A 21417-nucleotide genomic window follows, 5' to 3' on the forward strand; every position below is an offset into this window, starting at 1 on the left:
TGTTAACAGCAGTAGCAGTTCAATACATAATATAGAAAAAAATAAAAATAAATAAGTAAATCAATTACAGTATATGTATATGTCCTGTGCAGTAGCTTTTGAGTGTTTTTGTTGACATACCAAATCTCTTCAAATTCCTAATGAAGTATAGTCGCTCTCTTGCCTTCTTTATAGGGGCATCGATACGTTGAGACCAGGTTGGGTTCTCAGAAATCTTGATATCCAGGAACTTGAAACTGCTCACTCTCTCCACTTCTGATCCTTCAATGTGTTTCTTCGTTTTACCCTTCCTGAAGTCCACATTCAGCTCTTCAGGCCTTTCATCTTACTGACGTTGAGTGCAAGGTTGTTGCTGCAACACCACTCAACTAGTTGGTATATCTCACTCCTATACGCCTCTCTACTTCCTCAAAACTACTTGCTCCTCCACCTATTGTCATATCATCTGCAAATTTTGCAACAAAGCCATCAACTCCATCATCCAAATCACTGACATATAACATAAAAAGAATTAATCCCAACACAGACCCTTGTGGAACACCACTGGTCACTGGCAGCCAACCAGAAAGAGTTCCCTTTATTCCTACTCTTTGCCTCCTGCCAATCAGCCACTGCTTTATCCATGCTAAAACCTCTCCTATAATACCATGGGCTTGTAGTTTGTTAAGCAGCTTCATGTGTGGCACCTTGTCAAAGGCCATTTGAAAATCCAAGTACACAAAATCAACCAATTCTCCTTTGTCTATCCTGCTTCTTATTTCTTCAAAGAATTACAACAGATTTATCAGCCAAGATTTTCCCTTGAGGAAACCATGCTGACGACGGCCTGTTTTATCATGTGCTTCCAAGGACCTTGAGACCTCATTCTTAATAGTCGACTCCAACATCTTCCCAACTACTGAGGTCAGATTAACTGGCTGATAGTTTTGTTTTGTCTGCCTCTCTCCCTTCTTTAAGGGTGGAGTGCCATCTACAATTTTCCAGTCTTCCAGAACCTCAGAATGACATCTATCACATATAGGATTTATGTGGGAATAAAAACGAGCTAATTTATCCTTGGACATATGAGCCCTGTGCACAAATTTGAACTGTATCAATGAATGTTTAGAACATATAGAGGATGAATTAACTAATTGAAGAATTCTATCCCAATTCTCAATAAAGTTAAGCTCTCTTTCCCAATCATTCTTAATCTTATAAAAGGCCTCTGAACGTATTTTCATAATTATGCCATAAACATTTGATATTACACCTTTCTGAAAAGGATTTAGTTCTAACAATTTCTCCAAAATACCCATTGAGTCTAGATTTGGAAAGGTAGGAAGTACAGTATTTAAAAAGTTCCTAATCTGTAAATATCTAAAAAAATGAGATCTGGACAAATTATATTTATTAGATAATTGTTCAAAAGACATGAAACAATTATCCAAAAATAAATCAGAAAATTGTAGTATACCTTTAGTCTTCCAAGCTAAATAAGCTTTGTCTATAATAGAGGGATGAAAAAAAGAAATTGGATACAATAGGAATTGCTAAAACAAATTGATTCAACCCGAAAAATTTCCAAAATTGAAACCATATACGTAGAGTATGTTTGACTATTGGATTGTCAACTCGTTTATGTAATTTAGAAAACGCAAAAGGAAGAGAAATCCCTAAGATAGAACCCAATGAAAATCCTTGTACAGATTTAATTTCCAAATTTACCCAATGAGGGCTAGGAGATAAATCCAGAACCATTCCAGGATCTAGTGATTCTTTAATGATCATTACTAATGCCTCCATGATCTCCTCAGACACCTCTTTCAGAACCCTGGGGTGTACACCATCTGGTCCAGGTGACTTATCTACCTTCAGACCTTTCACTTTCCCAAGAACCTTCTCTGTAGTTATGGTAACTTCACACACTTCATGATTCCTAACACCTGGAACTTCACCAGTCTTCCACAGTGAAGACTGCTTCAAAATACTTATTCATTTCATTTGCCATTTTGTTGTTCCCCATAACTACCTCTCCAGCATCATCTTCCAGCCTCACCTTTCTTTTAATTTTATGTATCTAAAGAAACTTCCGGTATACTCTTTATACTCTAGCTTACGTTTCCATTCCATCTTCACCTTCTTAATGCCTTTTTAAATTACCTTCTGTTGGTTTTTAAAAGTTTCCGAACCCTCTATCTTCCCTTTAATTTCTGCTTCAATTTGTGCCCTCTCTTTGGCTTTTATTTTGGTTCTGTCTTCTCTTGTTAGCCAAGGTTGTGTTAACTTTCCTTCAGAATACTACCGTACTTCCTCTTTGGGATGTATATATCCTGTGCCTTCCGAATTGCTTCCAGAAATTCCCGCCATTGCTGCTCTGCTGTCATACTCGCTAGTTTTCTTTTCCAATCAATTCTGGCCAACTCTTCTCTCATGCCCCTGTAATTCCTTTTACTCCACTGTAATACTAGTACATCTTTCAGCTTTTCCTTCTCAAATTTCAGGATGAATTTGATCATATTATGAGGGTTTTTACCTTTAGCTCTCTAATCAATTCTGGTTCATTGCACAACACCCAATCCAGAATAGCTGATCCCCTAGTGGGCTCAACCATAAGCTGCCCCAAAAAGCCATCTCGTAGGCACTCTAGAAATTTCCCCTCCTGGGATCCAGCATCAACCTAATTTTCCCAATCTATTTGCATATTGAAGTCCCCCATTGCCCTTTTGGCATGCATTTGCTATCTCCCACTGTAATTTGTAGGCCACATCCTTACTACTATTTGGGGTTCTGCATACAACTCCCATCAGGGTTTTTTTTTACCCTTGTAGTTCCTGAGTTCTATCCACAATGATTCAACATCTTCCGATCCCATGTCAACTCTTTGTAATGATTTGATTTGATTTTTTAACCAAAATAAAATGTGTATCCTTGGACATTAAGCTCCCAGCTATAATCTTCTTTCAGCCATGATTCCGTGATGCCTTCAACACCATACTTGCCATTCCGCAACTGTGCTGCAAGTTCATCTACCTTATTCCAGAAACTGCTTATATTCAATTACAATACTTTCAGTACTCTAGTTACTCTTTCTGACTTTGTCCACCTTTTACATTGCAACTCTATCAACAACCTCTCCACACTACACATTGCTTCTGTTTGGAAACGAGCCACCTCACCTTCAGCACCATAATCTGCCTTTCCTATGATGACATTTTTGATGACTCTTCTTTCGTGAAGCCAATGTCTAACCCAGGGGTGGGCAAACTTTTTGACTTGTGGGTCACAAAGGGTTCTAAAATTTGACAGGGGGGCCGGACCAGGAGCAGATGGACGGAGTGTTTTGGTAATACACCTCATAAGAGAAAATAAAATATCATGGAATATGTAGAAAACATGTGCTTTAATTTCAATTGAAAATGAACAAATGCATTACAACAAAATATCTGTCTTTGAAGTCCCATGGTATTTAGCTATTTATTGAAATGTCTTTTAAAACACTGAAAATTAAATGAATAAAATACAGCTTTTTTTAATAGTAACAGTTATTATTTTAAAGCACTGAAAATTCTGTTATCCTTCAAGATATTATCATCATCACTCTCCTCCTGACTGTCTTTATTTCAAAAACGGTAGGAGATGCAGGTCTACTTGTCCTGCTCCTTCTTATTCAATTGTCCCCTGTGCCAAAACTCAACAACGACCAGCAGAAGGACAGAACAGTGACAGCGCGCCAGTATGCGGAGCGCGTTATTTGATCTGGAGCGCATTTTTTATTTTGAGAACGTACGTGCACCTGCGCACTACTCATGTCCATCACTTAACAGAAATGACATGTAACATGTAAGGCTTATTGAAAAAAATATTTTCAAATGCATTTTTTACATAACACAACGAAGAAACTTATTTTTAATTTCAGTGGGAATAGTGTTGTTGGTCTCCCTTTTTAGCCAGCGCATCAAAGTCTGGATTTAGTTTTGTTGTGGCGATTCTCAGGATGGATCTGAGGTGTTAACAAGGTTTATTAATATAATTTCATCAAGTTCTGCGGGCTGCATTAAAAAGCTTAACGGGCCGCATATGGCCCGCGGGCCGTAGTTTGCCCATGCCTGGTCTAACCCAATTTACCACCTCATCTTGAATGCCAAGCGACTGAACCAATCTCCCATGCTGGACCTTGTGAAAGGCCTTGTTAAAGTCCATGTAGACAACTTCCACTGCCTTGCCTTCATCAACTTTCCTGGTAACTTCTTCAAAAAACTATAAGATTGGTTAGACATGACTTACCACGCACAAAGCCAAGCTGACTATCCCTAACCAGTCCCTTTCTATCCAAATACTTATATATCCTGTCCTTCAGAATACCTTCCAATAACTTTTCCACTACTGATGTCAAGCTCACCGACCTATAGTTTCCGGGTTTATTCTTAGATCCTTTCTGAAACAACGGAACAACAACAGCTATTCTCCAATTCTCCGGCACCTCACCTGTCGCTAAGGATGTTTTAAATATCTTTGCTAGGGCCCCCGCAATTTCTGAACTTGCCTCCCACAGGGTACAAGGGAGCATCTTGTCAGACCCTGGGGATTTATCCACCCTAATTTGCCTCAAGACAGTGAGCATCTCGCCCTCTGTAATTTGCATAGGGTCTGCGACCTCGCTGCTGCATTTCCGCACATATATCGACCCTTTGCTTTATGGGCAGCATGGCGGAGCAGTGGTTAATGCAATGCTTTACAGTGCCTGCAGCCCAGGTTCAATTCCCATCTCTGTCTGTAAGGAGTGTGTACGTTTTTCCCATGAACCTGTCGGTTTCCTCTGGATGCTGCAGTTTCCTCCCATGTTCCTAACACATATGGGTTAGTAGGTTAATTGGTTAAGAATCTATCAACCTCCACTTTAAATGTACCCAATTACTTGTCTTCTGTGGCAATGAACTCCACATATCACCACCCTCTTGCTAAAGTGATTCATCCTCATCTCTGTTCTAAAGGGACATCCCTCTATTCTGAGGCTGTACCCTCTGGTCCAAGACAATAGGAAACTTTGTCTTCACACCCACGCTATCTAGGTCTTACAATATTCAGTTAGTTTCAATGAGATTCACCTCTCGTTCTTCTAAACTACAGCTAGTACAGGCCTAGAGCAATCAAATACTCCTCATAAATTAACCCTTTCTCTCCCGGTGTCATTCTCGCGAGTCTCCTCTGAACCCTCTCCAATGCAGGCACATCTTCCTACATAAAGAGCCCAAAACTGCTCACAATACCCCTAGTGTGGTCTGACCAATACCTTATAAAGCTTCAGCATTACAGCCTTGCTTTTATACTCTAGTCTGCACGAAATGAATGCTAACAAATCCACGTGCCTTTCTAGGAGCCTGTTGGAACATTTGCTTCCACCACTACATCAGCAGCACACTCCTGACACCAACTACACTCTCTTAATACAAATACTTGATCCTTCAGGCAAGAGAAAGTCTGTTCGGTTTGGGGAAGGTACATTGCTTGTATTATGTTCAATAAAAAAACTTGAGATCCAATCTTTTGACTATAGGATATAGGTTAACTGAGGTATTTAAAATACTAAATCAATTTAATAGACTACGTCAGGGGTATCAAACTCATTTTAGGTCACGGGCCGGATTGAGCAAAATGCAGCTTCATGCGGGCCGGATCAGTCGGACGCGTGCGAACGCAGCTTTCGTTGCCTCCGTTTTTTCAGCCTGCTCTCATGTGTCTCAGTCTCTGCTATAACTACAAGGTGTTTCACTTTACAAATTCCGTTTCTTATGAAGAAGACTGCTGAGCAAGACTGCCGAATAAACACTAAAAACCCTGAAAACCTGGTCCTGAATAAACTCAGCATTAGCCATATCATATGCCATAGGCGCTTCGATTACTGGGGCCAGCTTTAATAGTAATTAGATATTATCTCGCGGGCCAAAGATAATTCCACCGCGGGCCGGATTTGGCCCGCGGGCCTTGAGTTTGACATATATGGACTACGTATTATTAAGATTATTAAGGGATTGGACACGCTGGAGGCAGGAAGCATGTTCCCACTGATGGGTGAGTCCAGAACTAAAGGCCACAGTTTAAGAATAAGGGGTAGGCCATTTAGAACTGAGATGTGGAAAAACTTTTTCACCCAGAGAGTGGTGAATATGTGGAATGCTCTGCCCCAGAAGGCAGAGGAGGCCAAGTCTCTGGATGCATTCAAGAGAGAGTTAGATAGAGCTCTTATAGATAGCCGGGTCAAGGGAATGCGAAGAGGGCAGGAGCGGGATACTGATTGTGTATGATCAGCCATGATCACAGTGAATGGTGGTGCTGGCTAGAAGGGCCGAATGGCCTACTCCTGCACCTATTGTCTATTGTATGGTGAAACTATCTGATCTGGTGAGGAGTTCCAGAAAGGGCAGCACGACAATGTAGAGGTTAGCGCAATGCGCTACAATGCCAATGATCCAGGTTCAATTCCTGCCATTATCTCCCTGTGACTGTGTGGGTTTCCTCCGGGTGCTCTGGTTTCCTCCCACATTCCAAAGACATATAGGTTGGGTTCGTAAGTTGTGGGCATGCTATTTTAGCACTGAAAGCATGGCGACCCTTGGGGCTACCCTCAAACTATATTGGTTGTTGATGTTAACTATGCCTTCTGCTGTATGTTTCGATGTACATGTGACAAACAAAGCTTATCTTATAAAATGTAATCTTAAAAATGGAACTAAGTCATTTTGGAGTGAAGTAGTAAGCCCTATTTTCCCTCATAAAAGGAGGTTACAGAGCATATTGGTCAACAGAACCTTACAAGATTTATAAGTACTTTCTCATAGTTAGGTGCATTAAAGACAATGTAACGGTCTTTTGTGGATTAACCACAACCCAATTAAATGGCACCTGCTGAATGACATGTTCCTGTTCCCAACATTCAGAATCAGAATCAGGTATCAATATCACTGACACAGCCTCAAATTAGAGGGACTACTCTTGAGAACAGAGATGAGGATGGCTGTGAATCTGTGGACTTGAGGATCAACATGCCTGATCCTTTTTTGGTCTTTTTTGTGGGGAGGGGGATTTGGGGGTCGATGTGCCTGATCGGTTTTGCTTGATTTTTATGCAGGAGGAGGGATTTGGGGGTTGATGTGCCAGATCCATTTTGCTCGGTTTTTGTGCAGGAGGAGGGATTTGGGGGGATGATGTGCCTGTACCTTTCCTGTTTGTTTTTTTTTGTGGGGAGGTGGGATTTGGGGGTTGATGATTGTGCTGCCTTTCTTTTTTTTCTTGGTTTCATGGCCATCCGGAGAATTGAAGAATTTCAGATTTGTATACTTTGATAATAAATGAACCTTTGAATTCATTGCCACGGATGGCTGTGGAGGCCAAGTCATTGGGTACATTTCAAGTGGAGGTTGATAGATTCTTAACTAGTTTGGGCATCAAAGGTGACGAAGAGAAGTCAAGAGACTGAGGGTGAAAGGGATAATAAATCAGCCATGGAATGGCAGAGCAGACTCGAGGGGCCAAATGGCCTATTTCTGCTCCTATGCTTTGTGATGTTATGGAATTTGCAAGAATGGATGGTTATGGACACTACGTAGGCAGAAGCTATTAGTTTGGTTCAGTAAACCACTTGGTTGAGCACAACCTTGTGGGCCAAAGAGCCTGTTCTTGTGCTGTACCGATGTGTTTGATGATCCGGATGGGCTATGAGCAAGCTTTTTAAATAGTTAAAGAATAATTTCGGCCCCATTGTATTCCAGAACACATAAGGTAAAGACCCAACATTCTATTAGCCATTGCAGACTATTTCTCCTTTTTGAGAATCTTCAACTTCACGCCTTCATTCACGATTATTTTACATACCCATCGACGTAACTGAAATAAACCTCGTCAAACTCCACTTTTCCAACTCTGAAGTCAAGATTTGTTGCATTGATATCATCAGTAACCTGAAAGATACGTAGTAATCATTTTGAGTTTACCGTTCTTTTAAAATATTATTCTCTTTGTCATCTGTTCTCTCCTGCCCACCCTCGTTTAGCAGAAGATACAAACGCCTGAAAGCACGTATCACCAGGCTCAAGGATAGCTTCTGCTCCACTGTTATCAGACTCCTGAAAGGTCCTCTAATACAATAAGACGGACCCTTGACTTCACAATCTACCTTGTTGTCGTCTTGCGCTTCACTGTCTGCCCGTACTGCACTTTCTCTCCAACTGTAACTTTAAAGATTAGCCTTATTTGTCACATGTAAAACGAAACTCTGAGATGCCCGTTTTGCACCAAATCAAATCAGTGAGAATTGTGCTGAGCAGCCCACAAGTGTGGCCACACTTCCAGAGCCAACTTAGCACCCCCACAACTTACTAACCCTAGCCTGTATATCTTCTGGAATGCGAGAGGAAACTGCAGCAGCTGGAGGAAAGCCATTCAGTCATAGGGAGAACAAACAAACTCCATACAGATAGTGTGGAAATGGAATTCTGATCTTACCGATAGCGCTATAAAACGTGGTGCTAACCGCTACGCTACCGCGCTACCCACTATGACTTTATTAGGGTCATAAAGTAATAAAACACAAACACAGGCCCTTCGGTCCAACCAGTCCATGGCAGCCACAGTGCCCATCCAACTAGTCCAAATTCCCTGCATTTGGCCCGTACTCCTCTAAGCCCTACTCCCCCATATACTTTCTAATTGATACTAATGTACCTGCATCAACCACTTCTTCTGGTAGCTCATTCCACATGCTTACGACACTACTGGGTGAAAAAAGGTGCCCCTCAGATCCCTTTTAAATCTCTCCCCTCTCACTCTGAAACTATGTCACCAAGCTTTGGACTTCCCGACCCTGGGGAAAATACTATCACCGCCCATATTATTTATGCCTCTCATCTTTTACAACATTGATTTTGCATTCAAAGTTCAAACTTCAAATTAAATTTATTAACGAAGTTATGTAAATATCACTAGATTCATTTTCTTCCAGGCATTCACAGAAGTTCAGAGAAATACATTAGAATCAATGAAAAACCACATACAAACAAAGACTGACAAGCAACTAATTTGCAAAAGAAGACAAACTGTGCAAATGAATAAATGGATGGATCAATAGATGGACAGCCAGATAGATGGATGGATAGTTCAAAGTACAGAGTAAAAGTTTTATCAAACTACACATCTCCATATACAACCCTAAGATTCATTTTTTTGCAGGCATACACAGTAAGTCCAAGAAACACAACAGAATCAATGAAAAACTGCACCCCCAACGGTCAAACAACCAATGTGTAAAGACAACAAACTGAGCAAATACAAAAAAGAAAAAAAAATCAATAAATGAGCAATAAATATTGAGAAAATGGGATGAAGAATCCTTGACAGTGAGTCCATAGGTTTTGAGAACAGTTCAGTGATGGGGTGAGTGAAGTTGAGTGAAGTTATCTCCTCTGGTTCAGGAACATGACAGTTGAGGGGTAATAATTGTTCCAGAACCTGGTGATATGGGTCCTCAGGCTCCTGTACGTCCTTCCTGATGTCAGCAGCGAGAAGGCAGCATGGCCTGGGTGTTGGGAATCCTTGATGATGGATGCTGCTTTCCTGCGACAGAACTTTGAGTAGGTGTGCTTAATGGTGGGAGGGGCTTTACCCGTAATGGACTGGACCGGATCCACCACCTTCTGTAAGATTTTCCATTCAACAGCATTGGTGTTTCCATACCATGCCATAACACTACTAGTCAATCACACATCTACAGAAATTTGTCGAAGTTTTAGATGACATGCTGAATCTTCACAAACTTCTATGGAAGTAGAGGTGCTGCCATGGTTTTTGTGTAATGGCACTTACATACTGGGCCCAGGACAGATCCTCTGAAATGGTAACACCGAAGAATTTAAAGTTGCTGACCCTCTCCACCTAGATTGATAGATTATACTGAAAACATGAGTTGCAGTGTCCTTCGAAGTAGGTCCATAGGTCCTGGAATCAGTTCAGACTTGAGGTGAGTGAAGGCATCCATACTGCTTTGAATCACAGAATCGTAGAACACTGCAGCACAGATAGTCCACGTCAAACTATTAACCTGCCTCGTCCCATCGGCCAGTACCCTGCTTCATAGCTCTCCATATGCCTCCCATCCATGTACCTATCCAAATTTTTCTGAAATGTTGAAATGGAACCCAAATCCGCCACTTCAACTAGCAGCTCATCTCACCCTCTCACCACCCTCTGTTCCCCTTAAACATTTCAATTCTCACCCTTTACCCTTGACCTCTCAAAGAGAAGTTATTATAAATTGCTATTGTTTTCCCATGTTCCAGCTCAATGCACTGTTGTGATGAAATGATCTGCATGGATGGCATGCAAAACTAAGCTTTTCACTAGGTCCTGTACATTTGACAGTAACAGACCAAATTTACATTTGGGCTGGCTCTTAAAACCAGATTATTAATTTAAGATGAAAAAAAAACACCCACCTCTTGGCTCTCTTTGAATAGATCAAACATATTCTCCATGTCTATGAACGAACTCTGGATCATCCTGTAGGAAAATACAGGTGAGACAATTGTACTTTTAAAATGGAAGTACCAGGAAGCAGCAGATTAATGTGGTGGTTTACATGGCAAATTACAGTGCCAGTGGTCAGAAGATCAGGCTTCAATTTCTGCTACCATCTGTAAGAAGTTTGTACAATCTCCCTGTGACCATGTAGGTTTCATCTCTGTGCTCTGGCTTCTTCCCCATCTCAAAGGGTTCGGGTTAGTGAATTGTGCACATGCTATGTTGGTGCTGGAAACATGCTGACATTTGCAGACTGCTCCCTTGAACTGTGTTGGTCATTGACACAAACAACACATTTTACTCTATGTTTCAATGTACATGTGACAAATAAATCTAATCTAATCTTTCAATCTTTGAAACAAACTCATTAGGTCAGGCAGTATCAATGGAGTGGATAAAAAGTTAAGATTTAGGGCCACTTGGCCTCTCAAGCCTGTCTCACCATTCAATATAAACATGGCTCGTCTATGTTGGCCTCAACTCTTCTGTGCTACTTCCCCATTACCCGCAATTCCACCATCTTTCAAATATCTAACTATCATACTTATATATTCTCTGGCCTCCACCATCTCAGAAGCAGAGAATAATTGAGAGAATTGTCAGTGGGGGGGGGGGGGGGGGATGAGAGTTTTGCTGAAGTGCCAATTGAGCTGGCTTCTTTGTCCTGCAGGGTATCAAACTTTTACGCAACTGTTGGGAGAGCAAGCAGATAGTGTTCCATGACTCTCCCAGCTTCAGAATCAGATTTATCATTACTGACTGAGATTTGTTGTTGCAGCAGATGTACAGTGCAAGAAATAAAATTACCAAACAAATAAATCGACAAATCACCGACCAGCCATTTTTCGATATCCCAAGGTCACGAGCGCGTCTTCGGGATTCCACGGCTTTGTAGCCCTGAGGATGAGCTGATTCTATGCCGACTGAAGCATTGAGGAAGAAAGCAGAACATCGGGAACAGCGAATCAGCTGTCAGGGGCCCTGTACTTGCGAATCGTGTGCTCTCTCTCTTTCTTTCATTAGTGGGAGAGTTTGCTGCCGATTCTTGAGTCAGAGAACTCAGAAAAAAGCGACATGGCAGACTTTAACTCGGTAAATCAGTGAGTTGTTTTGTTTATATCTCCCCTTTTGCTGAGTAACACCTCTCTTTCCCTTTATTAGGGAGAGAGCGAGAGGCTCTGGCATGTTGAATTGTCAGGTGAACAATTCGTTTTTGTTGTACTGCAGATCATGGGCTTTGCTGTTGCTTGTTTAGTGGGCAAAGGGTTCTGATGCTTTTTGGTGAAGTAAATGGGGGGGGAGGAGGTTCGGTGCTTTGCTGCTGCTTGTGCATGAGGGGCTGAAGTGGGAGGGCTTTGAGATTTGAACGTTTTTACTGTCAGTCATTCTTTGGGGCACCCTTTTGTTTTTGTGGATTCTGCAGTAGGACAATAACCCCAACACAGGGTCAAAATTATAAAGTACTATCTTCAGTGAAAAGAAGGAGATCTGCAACAGATGGCACGGCCTCCTCAGAGCCCTGATCTCAACATCATCGGGGCTGTCTGGGATTACCTGAAGTGACAGAAGCAAGCAAGACAGCCAAAATCTGCAGAAGATCCGTGACAAGTTCTCCAAGATGCTTGGAACAATCTACCAACCAATTTTCTTATAGAACTAAGTAACAGCGTACCTAAGAGAACTGATTTACTTTTACAGGAAAAGGGTGGTTACACCAAACACTGATTTAATTTGTTGCTCTTTATAATATTTTTTGATATTTAGAAACTTTATATTTCATTATTTTTTGAAGCATCTTTGCTTCACAGATTTTCTTTTACACATGGCTAAGACTTTTGCACAGTACTGTACGTCAGTAATGAAAAACCTGTTTCTGATTCTGATGATTACAACCCCCCCCCCCCCCCAATCCATGCCCGTGGCTGTGAATACAGACCAGAAGGAGAGATGGTGAACACATCTGCTTCTGAAAGAACATCTCATGGGGTTTCCACAATGACCAATCATAATAATGAAATAAACAAAAAAAAAGTCTCTCTCTCTGGGCACAAGCCCCAATGTATTCTACAGAATTCACCAGTGAGGAGATCAACTCATTGTACCTCTTAACAGTTCTTTACCAAGTTGGAGTCTGCTGGGAGACCACTTTGATGGTGCAGAACAGAGTCCACAGTCAGTAACTCACACATAAGATGCTAAAGTCAGGCAGCATCTATGGTGAAGAATAAAGAGCCAACATTTCGGGCCAAAACTCTTCATCAGGACTTCATCATAAGATCAATGGGACTAGGCAGAATAATAATTTTGCACAGACTAGAAGGGCTGAAGGGCCTGTTTCTGTGCTATTGTGTTCTATGACTCTATGTGGCAGTAAAAAGTATTGCAATAAAGGAGGGGTCCTTGAGATAAAAGATAAAAACCATACCACTTACCTGTAATATGTCCCAAACCAGTTAAGTGGCGTGTAAAGCTGAATGATATATGTCCCAAAAAGGACAAAATCGCCAACCTGCACAGATAAGACAAGGAAATACAATTATTTCAAATGGTTGTCTGCCCTGATGATGTGGTCTTTCATTGATTCTTTTATGGTTAATGGATTTATTGAGTATGCCCGCCAGGAAATGAATTTCAGGGTTGAATATGGTGTCATATATGTACTTTGATAAATTTATTTTGAACTTTGAATGAGTTAGAAGGGAATTGACTAGGAATGTTTTCATACAGGGAATGACAAGGGAGCAGAATTCATTGCTAGAAAAGGTAGTGGAAGGCAGACCCACAACATGTGACTAGATGGATGAACACTCTGATTTGTAACCTACTTGACTACAGGCTGAAAGATCATAAGATATAGGAGCAGAATTAGGCCATTCAGCCCATTGATTCAGTGCCACCATTCCATCACGGCTGATTTATTATCCCTCAACTCCATTCTCCTGCCTTCTCTCCATAACTTTTGACACCCTTACTGATCAAGAACCTATCAAATCCCACTTTAAATGCATTCCATGACTTGGCTTCCACAGCCAATTTTGGCAGTGAATTCCACAAATTCACTATCCCCTGGCTGAAGAAAGTCCCCCCGCATCTCTGATCTAAAGGACTGTCCTTCTATTCTGAGAATACGTACACGACGCTGGAAGAACTCAGCAGGTCAGGCAGCATCCGTGAGAAAGGTTTCCTGATGAAGGGCCTCGGCCCGAAACGTTGGCTACTCTTTTCTCATGGATGCTGCCTGACCTGCTGAGTTCCTCCAGCATCGTGTACGTATTCTTTGATCCACAGCATCTGCAGTCATATTTTTGTGCTTCTATTCTGAGTCTGTGCCCTCTGGTCTTAAGACTCCCCCATATAGGAAACATCCTCTCCATGCCCACTCTTATGGAGGAATTCATACAGAGTTGTACCTCACTGTTGCAACATGCCCATTCTCAGACATGGAACAATTTCCTGAACAGGGCAATGTCAAGAAGGCACATCAAGCACAGGCTTTTGTATATATGGTTGACTTCTTACAGTGCTGTTAACTTTACAGTTTATATTGTAAATACACTCAGTAGCCACCTTATTAGGTACTCGAGGTAACTAATAAATTGGCTACTGAATGTATATTTGATAGGAGGAATTTACAGGGCATAGTGGAGGCATGAGGGAATAGAAATAATCAGATAACTCTTGGAATTTCTCTACCCTTTGGCTAGAGAAATTCCTCATCTCCATTCTAAAGGGACATCCTTGTATTTTGAGACTGTGCCCTATGATTCCAGACTTCCCCCATTAAAGGAAAAATCCTCTCCACATATACTCTATCTATATTCAATAGGTTTCAATGAGATCCCCCTTCCATCATCCTTCTAAACTCCAGTTAGTACAAGCCCAGAGCCATCAAATGCTCCTCATACATTAACTCTTTCAATCCCAGAATATTTTTTGTGAACCTCCTCTGGACCCTCTCCAATGCCAGCACATCTTGTCTTAGATAAAGGGCACAAAACTGCCCACAATACTCCAAGTGCGGCCTGACAAATGCCTTATAAAGCCTCAAGCTGAAAAAGAGGATTAATCTATAACACACACAAAGTTCCGAAGGAACTCAGTAAGTCAGGTAGCATCTGATAAATTGATCTGATTAACTGATCACCCTTGTGATCAATTACTGTACTAGCCTGTACTTCTTTGGAATGTGGGAGGAAACTGCAGCATGCACAGCGGTCATGGGGTGAAAATACAAACAGACAGTGGCAGGACTTGACCTCAGGTCGTTGGCGCTATGATAGTGTAATACTAACTGCTGAGCTACTGCACCACCCTAAGCAGTGAATTACCAGTCTCGGCCTGTAATGTCGATGACTTATTCCTCTCCATAGACGCTGCCTGACCTGCTGAGTTCCTCCAGCACTTTGTGTGTGTTGCTCAGGATTTCTAACATCTGCAGAATCTCTTGTGTTCAGGATTAATCAGGAGTATTCTTTATGCTAGCATGATCATAATAGCATGAAGTGCCCACAGGTTCCATGGACACTCTCAGCAGGACACCACCTACCTGAAGCTTTTTCTCAGTGACAAAGTAGGCACAGAGCAGTGATCCGGCGAGCAGCCCGAGACTGATGATCATGTTCTGAGTTTGGTTTAAAATTGGGAGACTTGCAATTGTTTTCCATTCTGCCACCTAAACAAAAAGTAATATTGAAAAGTTTTGATGGCAAACTCAGATCCACAATAAGACTGAATAAATCAAACATTACTATAGATCAGAATCAGATTTCATATCACTGGCTTATGTCAGGAAATCTGCTGTTTTGTGGCAGCAGTACAATGCAACTAAACTATACAGTAAGAAATAAATAAATAAATAGCAAGTGCAAAAACAAAGCTAAAATAGTGAGGTGGTGTCATGGGTTCATTGTCCTTCCAGAATTCTGACGGCAGAGAAGAAGCTATTCCTAAAACATTGAGTGTGTGTCTTCAGGCTTCTTTATCTCTGCCCTGTCGATAGCGATGAGAAGAAAGCATGACCTGGGTGATGGGGGTCCTTAATGATGGATGCACCTTTTTAAACATTAAAGGGTCCTAACGAAGGGTCTCGGCCTGAAACATTGACTGTTAATTCCTCTCCATGGATGCTGCCAGACCTGCTGAGCTCCTCAGCATTTTGTGTGTGTTGCAGCAATGCAGAACCAAGTCAGAATCAGAATCAGGTTTATTATCACTGACATATGTCGTGGAATCTGTTGTTTTGTGGCAGCAGTACTGTGCAATACATAAAATAAACCATAAATTAAAATAAGTATACAGTATGTGTATATCTGTATCTGGGAGTACAGTTAGACGAGAAGCTAGACTGGACTGCCAACACAGATGCCTTGTGCAGGAAGGCACAGAGTCGACTGTACTTCCTTAGAAGGTTGGCGTCATTCAATGTCTGTAGTGAGATGCTGAAGATGCTCTATAGGTCAGTTGTGGAGAGCGCCCTCTTCTTCGTGGTGGCGTGTTGGGGAGGAAGCATTAAGAAGAGGGACGCCTCACGTCTTAATAAGCTGGTAAGGAAGGCGGGCTCTGTCGTGGGCAAAGTACTGGAGAGTTTAACATCGGTAGCTGAGCGAAGGGCGCTGAGTAGGCTACAGTCAATTATGGAAAACTCTGAACATCCTCTACATAGCACCATCCAGAGACAGAGAAGCAGTTTCAGCGACAGGTTACTATCGATGCAATGCTCCTCAGACAGGATGAAGAGGTCAATACTCCCCAATGCCATTAGGCTTTACAATTCAACCGCCAGGACTTAAGAACTTTTTAAAAGCTATTATTAATGCTTTTTGAGATAGTGATTTAGATGCATATCATATTTTTTACTGAGTTAAGTATTGTATGTAATTAGTTTTGCTACAACAAGTGTATGGGACATTGGAAAAAAAGTTGAATTTCCCCATGGGGATGAATAAAGTATCTATCTATCTATAAAAAACAAATTATATAAGTTGTACAAAAAGTAGTCCATCATCCCCTTAAAACTAATCAATAAGCTTCAAGATTTTTGCCTCAATACCTCCTTGTGCAATTGAATCATCAATTTCCTTTTGCAGACCCCAGTCTGTTCCAATTGGCAACAACGTCTCCTCCACAATCTCCATCAGCACAGGTGCACCACAAGGCTGTGTGCTTACCACCCTGCTCTAACTGCTTTACACTTATGACCATGTGGCTAAGCAATGCCATGTTCCAGTTTGCTGACGACACCACTGTTTTTGGCCAAATAAAAAGTGGTGCCGAATCAGCATATAGGAGGGAGAGTGAAAATCTGGCTGAGTGGTGCCAGAACAACCACCTCTTACTCAATGTCAGCAAGACCGATTATTGACTTCAGGAGGAGGATCAGAGGTTGAGAGGGTCAGCAACTTTAAATTTCTCGAAGGACCTTTCCTGGGCCTAGCACATACAGTAAGTGCAATTATGAAGAAAGCAGGGCAGTGCCTCCATTTCCTCAGGAGTTTGTGAAGATTTGCATGAAATCTAAAATTCTGACAAACTTCTATAGATGTGTAGTGGAGATATATTGACTGGCTGCATCACAGCCTGGTATGGAAACACCGACGCCCTTGAGTGGAAAATCCTACCAAAAAAATAGTGGATACAGCTCAGTCCATCACTGATAAAGAAATAGTGGATACAGCTCAGTCCATCACTGATAAAGAAATAGTGGATACAGCTCAGTCCATCACTGATAAAGAAATAGTGGATACAGCTCAGTCCATCACTGATAAAGAAATAGTGGATACAGCTCAGTCCATCACTGATAAAGAAATAGTGGATACAGCTCAGTCCATCACTGATAAAGAAATAGTGGATACAGCTCAGTCCATCACTGATAAAGAAATAGTGGATACAGCTCAGTCCATCACTGATAAAGAAATAGTGGATACAGCTCAGTCCATCACTGATAAAGAAATAGTGGATACAGCTCAGTCCATCACTGATAAAGAAATAGTGGATACAGCTCAGTCCATCACTGATAAAGAAATAGTGGATACAGCTCAGTCCATCACTGATAAAGCCGTGCCCACCACTGAGCACATCCACACGAAGCATTCTTGCAGGGAAACAGCATCCATCATCAGAGACCCCCACCACCCAGAACACGCTCTCTTCTCGCTGCTGTCATCAAGAAGAAGGTACAAGGGCCTCAAGATTCACACCACGAGGCTCAGGAACAGTTATACCCCTCAACCATAAGGCTCTTGAACCAAATGGGATACTTCACTTGCCCCATCATAAAAATGCTCTCGCAATCTATGTACTCACTTTCAAGGACTCTTCACCTCACTTCTTGATTGTTACTGCTTATTTATTTATTTATTATTGTTATTTCTGTCTTTTTGTATTTGCAGTTAGTTGTCTCTTGTACACTGGCAGAATGCCCAAGTTGGCCTGGTCTTTTGTTGGTTCCATTATGGTTATTATTCCATTATGGACTAATTATGTCCGCAAGAATCTCACGGTTATATATGGTGACATTTGTGCACTTTGATAATAAATTTACTTTGAACTTTGACAAAGAGAGCCAAAATACACTGAGGTAGTGTTCATTAAATAGAAGAGATATTGAAAAGTACTGATGACAATTTCAGATCCACAATAAGAATGAATGAATCAGACATAACAATAGGTGTTAAACTCAAAGTCACAACTGGAGTAATCTGGCACTTGGATTGCTTTCTGTATCCACCATGACTTCCATGGTCTCACAACAGCTACTAGATTTCCTCCCACCCTACTTCCTGCAAGAATTGCATTCCATTTCCTCAGTTTCTTAATATTCATCTTCCATATCATTACTCATCTCTAAAGTTTACAGAGAACAGTGCAGAAAAAAAAATCCAGTGAGTGGAAGTTCGGTGGATGAAGATGCCTTGCTAATGAAGGAGATCGGAGGAGAATGGCCAGACTAATTCAAGCTGACTCAAAGGCAACAGCGAATCAAAGAGCCACACGTTCTCCATGAATAAAGAGGATGAGCTGCAGCAGCAGAAGAAAAAATGGACATACACTCAATGGCCACTTTATTAGGCATAGACGGTATCTAAAAAGTGGTCACTGAATGCATTTAAAAATCTTTAGTGTTCCACTGAAGTAAAATACAGTACTTTATATGAAAGATAATTCAATCCTTGCTTGATTAAAGCTGTTTCAATTGGCAAAGGAATCGCTTTGAAGATAACATCAAAATCTGCCTGAAGAAATTCAGCATTACATCTAAAACTAGGAAGACACCGCACTCAATAGATGAACCTGGAGGAAATCTGTTCCCTCGTTTATACATGGGAATGAGTGGCAGCCGTGAACGGAGAGACTGGACCACTAAAAGACACGACCTCTAACTACAGCTATCACTTACTCTTGCCCAGAATAGGAGGATCCCAGACTGGCCTGTAGAGCCACCCGAGAACCTACCAATAGATAACTCCCTAGGAGAACATCACACTCAACCTGAGTGATCACACTATTTTATGTATGTGATTAGAGTTATACTAGATCTATTAAAAATGGTTTCTAATATTGGTAGGCAGAGTAATAAATAGTAAGGATGGGAAATTTGCAGTTGGGTGAAACTAGAATTAGAGGTCAAAGGTTACAGGTGAAAGGTTTGAGGGGGAACTGCTTTACTCAGAGGGTGGTGCCAGTGTGGAATGAGCTGCCAGTGGAAGTGGTGAATGTGGGTTTGATGTCAACATTTAAGAGAAGTTTGGTTAAGTACACGGATTGGAACGGTACAGAGAGATATGGTCCTGGTGTGGGTTAATGGAACTAGGCAGAGTAATAATTTGGAATGGACTAGATGGGCCAAAGGGTCTGTTTCTGTGCTGTTGTGCTGTCTGACTAACCAGCAACAATAATCACAACTGATATAAAGAGGGCTCAAGAACAAGTAATAGGAGGATGTACAGCTCTTTACACTGGCTCCTTCATTTTCAAACACAATGGCATATCCTTACCTAGCTCTTTATCCTTTCTCTCTGGAGAGGAGGAGGATGAGCGGTAACTTTGTAGAGGTGCATAAAATGATAAGAGGGATAGACAGAGTGGGCAGCAAGCACGTTTTTCCTGGGGCAGAAAAAGCTAATACGTGGCAGTGATTTTAAGGTGATTGGAGGAATGCATAGAGGGGATGTCAGAGGTAAGTTTCTTGTACAGAAACTGGTGGGTGCATAGAACATCCTGCCAGGGATGGTGGTAGAGACAGATATATTAGGGACATTTAAGAGACTCTTAGTCACATGAATGAAAGAAAATATTGGGTTACGTGGGAAAGAAGGGTTAGATTGATCATGGAGCAGGTTAAAAAGTTGGCACAGCATCGTGGGCCCAAAGGCCAGTACTGTGCTGTATGGTTTTATGTTCTATGCTCTCGTTCCTTGCTCATCTATTCTCAACTTTCCATGATTCCTTTAGTGTACAACTATCTAACCACTCTAAGGATGAATATGCTCCATGTCTGTAAACAGTCACCTAGGGCAGAAATTTACAAAGGTGTTTAGCCTTTGAAGTTAAAACAAAAGCATAATTTCTTCTCAGCCTTAAACTAAGTGAGGAACCTAAGCTTTAGGCCCTGGGTCCAACACCATTAGGTTCAGGAGCAATTATTACCGTTCAGTCAACAGGCATGGATGACTTCATTCACCTCAACACTGAGCTGATTTCACAAACCTATGGATCCCTTTTCAAGGACTCTACTCCCCATGTTCTCAATATTATTTATGTACAAACCCCATTTCCAGAAAAGTTGGGATATTTTCCAAAATGCAATAAAAACAAAAATCTGTGATATGTTAATTCACGTGAACCTTTATTTAACTGACAAAAGTACAAAAAGAGTTTCAATAGTTTTACTGACCAACTTAATTGTATTTTGTAAATATACACAAATTTAGAATTTGATGGCTGCAACACACTCAACAAAAGTTGGGACAGAGGCATGTTTACCATTGTGTTACATCACCTTTCCTTTTAATAACACTTCTTAATCGTTTTGGAACTGAGGATACTAATTGTAGTAGATTTGCAATTGGAAATTTTGTCCATTCTTGCTTGATATAAGACTTCAGCTGCTCAACAGTCCGTGGTCTCCGTTGTCTGATTCTCCTCTTCATGATGCGCCATACATTTTCAATAGGAGATAGATCTGGACTGGCAGCAGGCCAGTCAAGCACACACACTCTGTGTCTACAAAGCCACGCTGTTGTAGCCCGTGCAGAATGTGGTCTGGCATTGTCCTGCTGAAATAAGCATGGACGTCCCGGGAAGAGACGTCACCTTGATGGCAACATATGTCTCTCTAAAATCCTAATATACGCCTCAGAGTCAATGGTACCTTCACATACATGCAACTCACCCATGCTGTGGGCACTGATGCACTCCCATACCATCACAGATGCTGGCTTTTGCACCTTTCGTTGATAACAATCAGGATGGTCGTTTTCATCTTTGGCACGGAGAACTCAACGCCCGTTTTATCAGAAAACTAGCTGAAATGTGGACTCATCTGACCACAGCACATGATTCCACAGTCTTTCAGTCCATCTGAGATGAGCTCGGACCCAGAGAACTCGCCGGCGTTTCTGCATAGAGTTGATGTATGGCTTCCTCCTTGCGTAATACAGTTTCAAGTTGCATTTCTGGATGCAGCGACGGACTGTGTTAAGTGACAATGGTTTTCTGAAGTACTCCCGAGCCCAGGTGGCTATAATTGTCACAGTAGCATGACGGTTTCTTAGGCAGTGCCGTCTGAGGGCTCGAAGATCACACGCATTCAACAGTGGTTTCCAACCTTGCCCTTTACACACTGAGATGTCTCTGAATTCTCTGAAT

General features: G+C 41.6%; 1 protein-coding gene across 1 annotated transcript in view; it reads right to left on the bottom strand.

The window, feature by feature from the left end:
* The window catches only part of LOC140728086 (ATP-binding cassette sub-family B member 6-like), a 225474-nt gene that overhangs the window by 106355 nt on the left and 97702 nt on the right, over positions 1–21417 (bottom strand). The window contains exons 10-13 of the mRNA XM_073046274.1: positions 15098–15223; positions 12984–13060; positions 10467–10530; positions 7852–7937 (exon numbers count right to left, since the gene is read on the bottom strand). Of these exons, the coding sequence (XP_072902375.1) occupies positions 7852–7937; positions 10467–10530; positions 12984–13060; positions 15098–15223 (353 nt within the window). The remainder of the gene's footprint in view (positions 1–7851; positions 7938–10466; positions 10531–12983; positions 13061–15097; positions 15224–21417) is intronic.

The sequence above is a fragment of the Hemitrygon akajei genome, chromosome 5 (assembly GCF_048418815.1).
Source record: "Hemitrygon akajei chromosome 5, sHemAka1.3, whole genome shotgun sequence".
NCBI lineage: Eukaryota > Metazoa > Chordata > Chondrichthyes > Myliobatiformes > Dasyatidae > Hemitrygon > Hemitrygon akajei.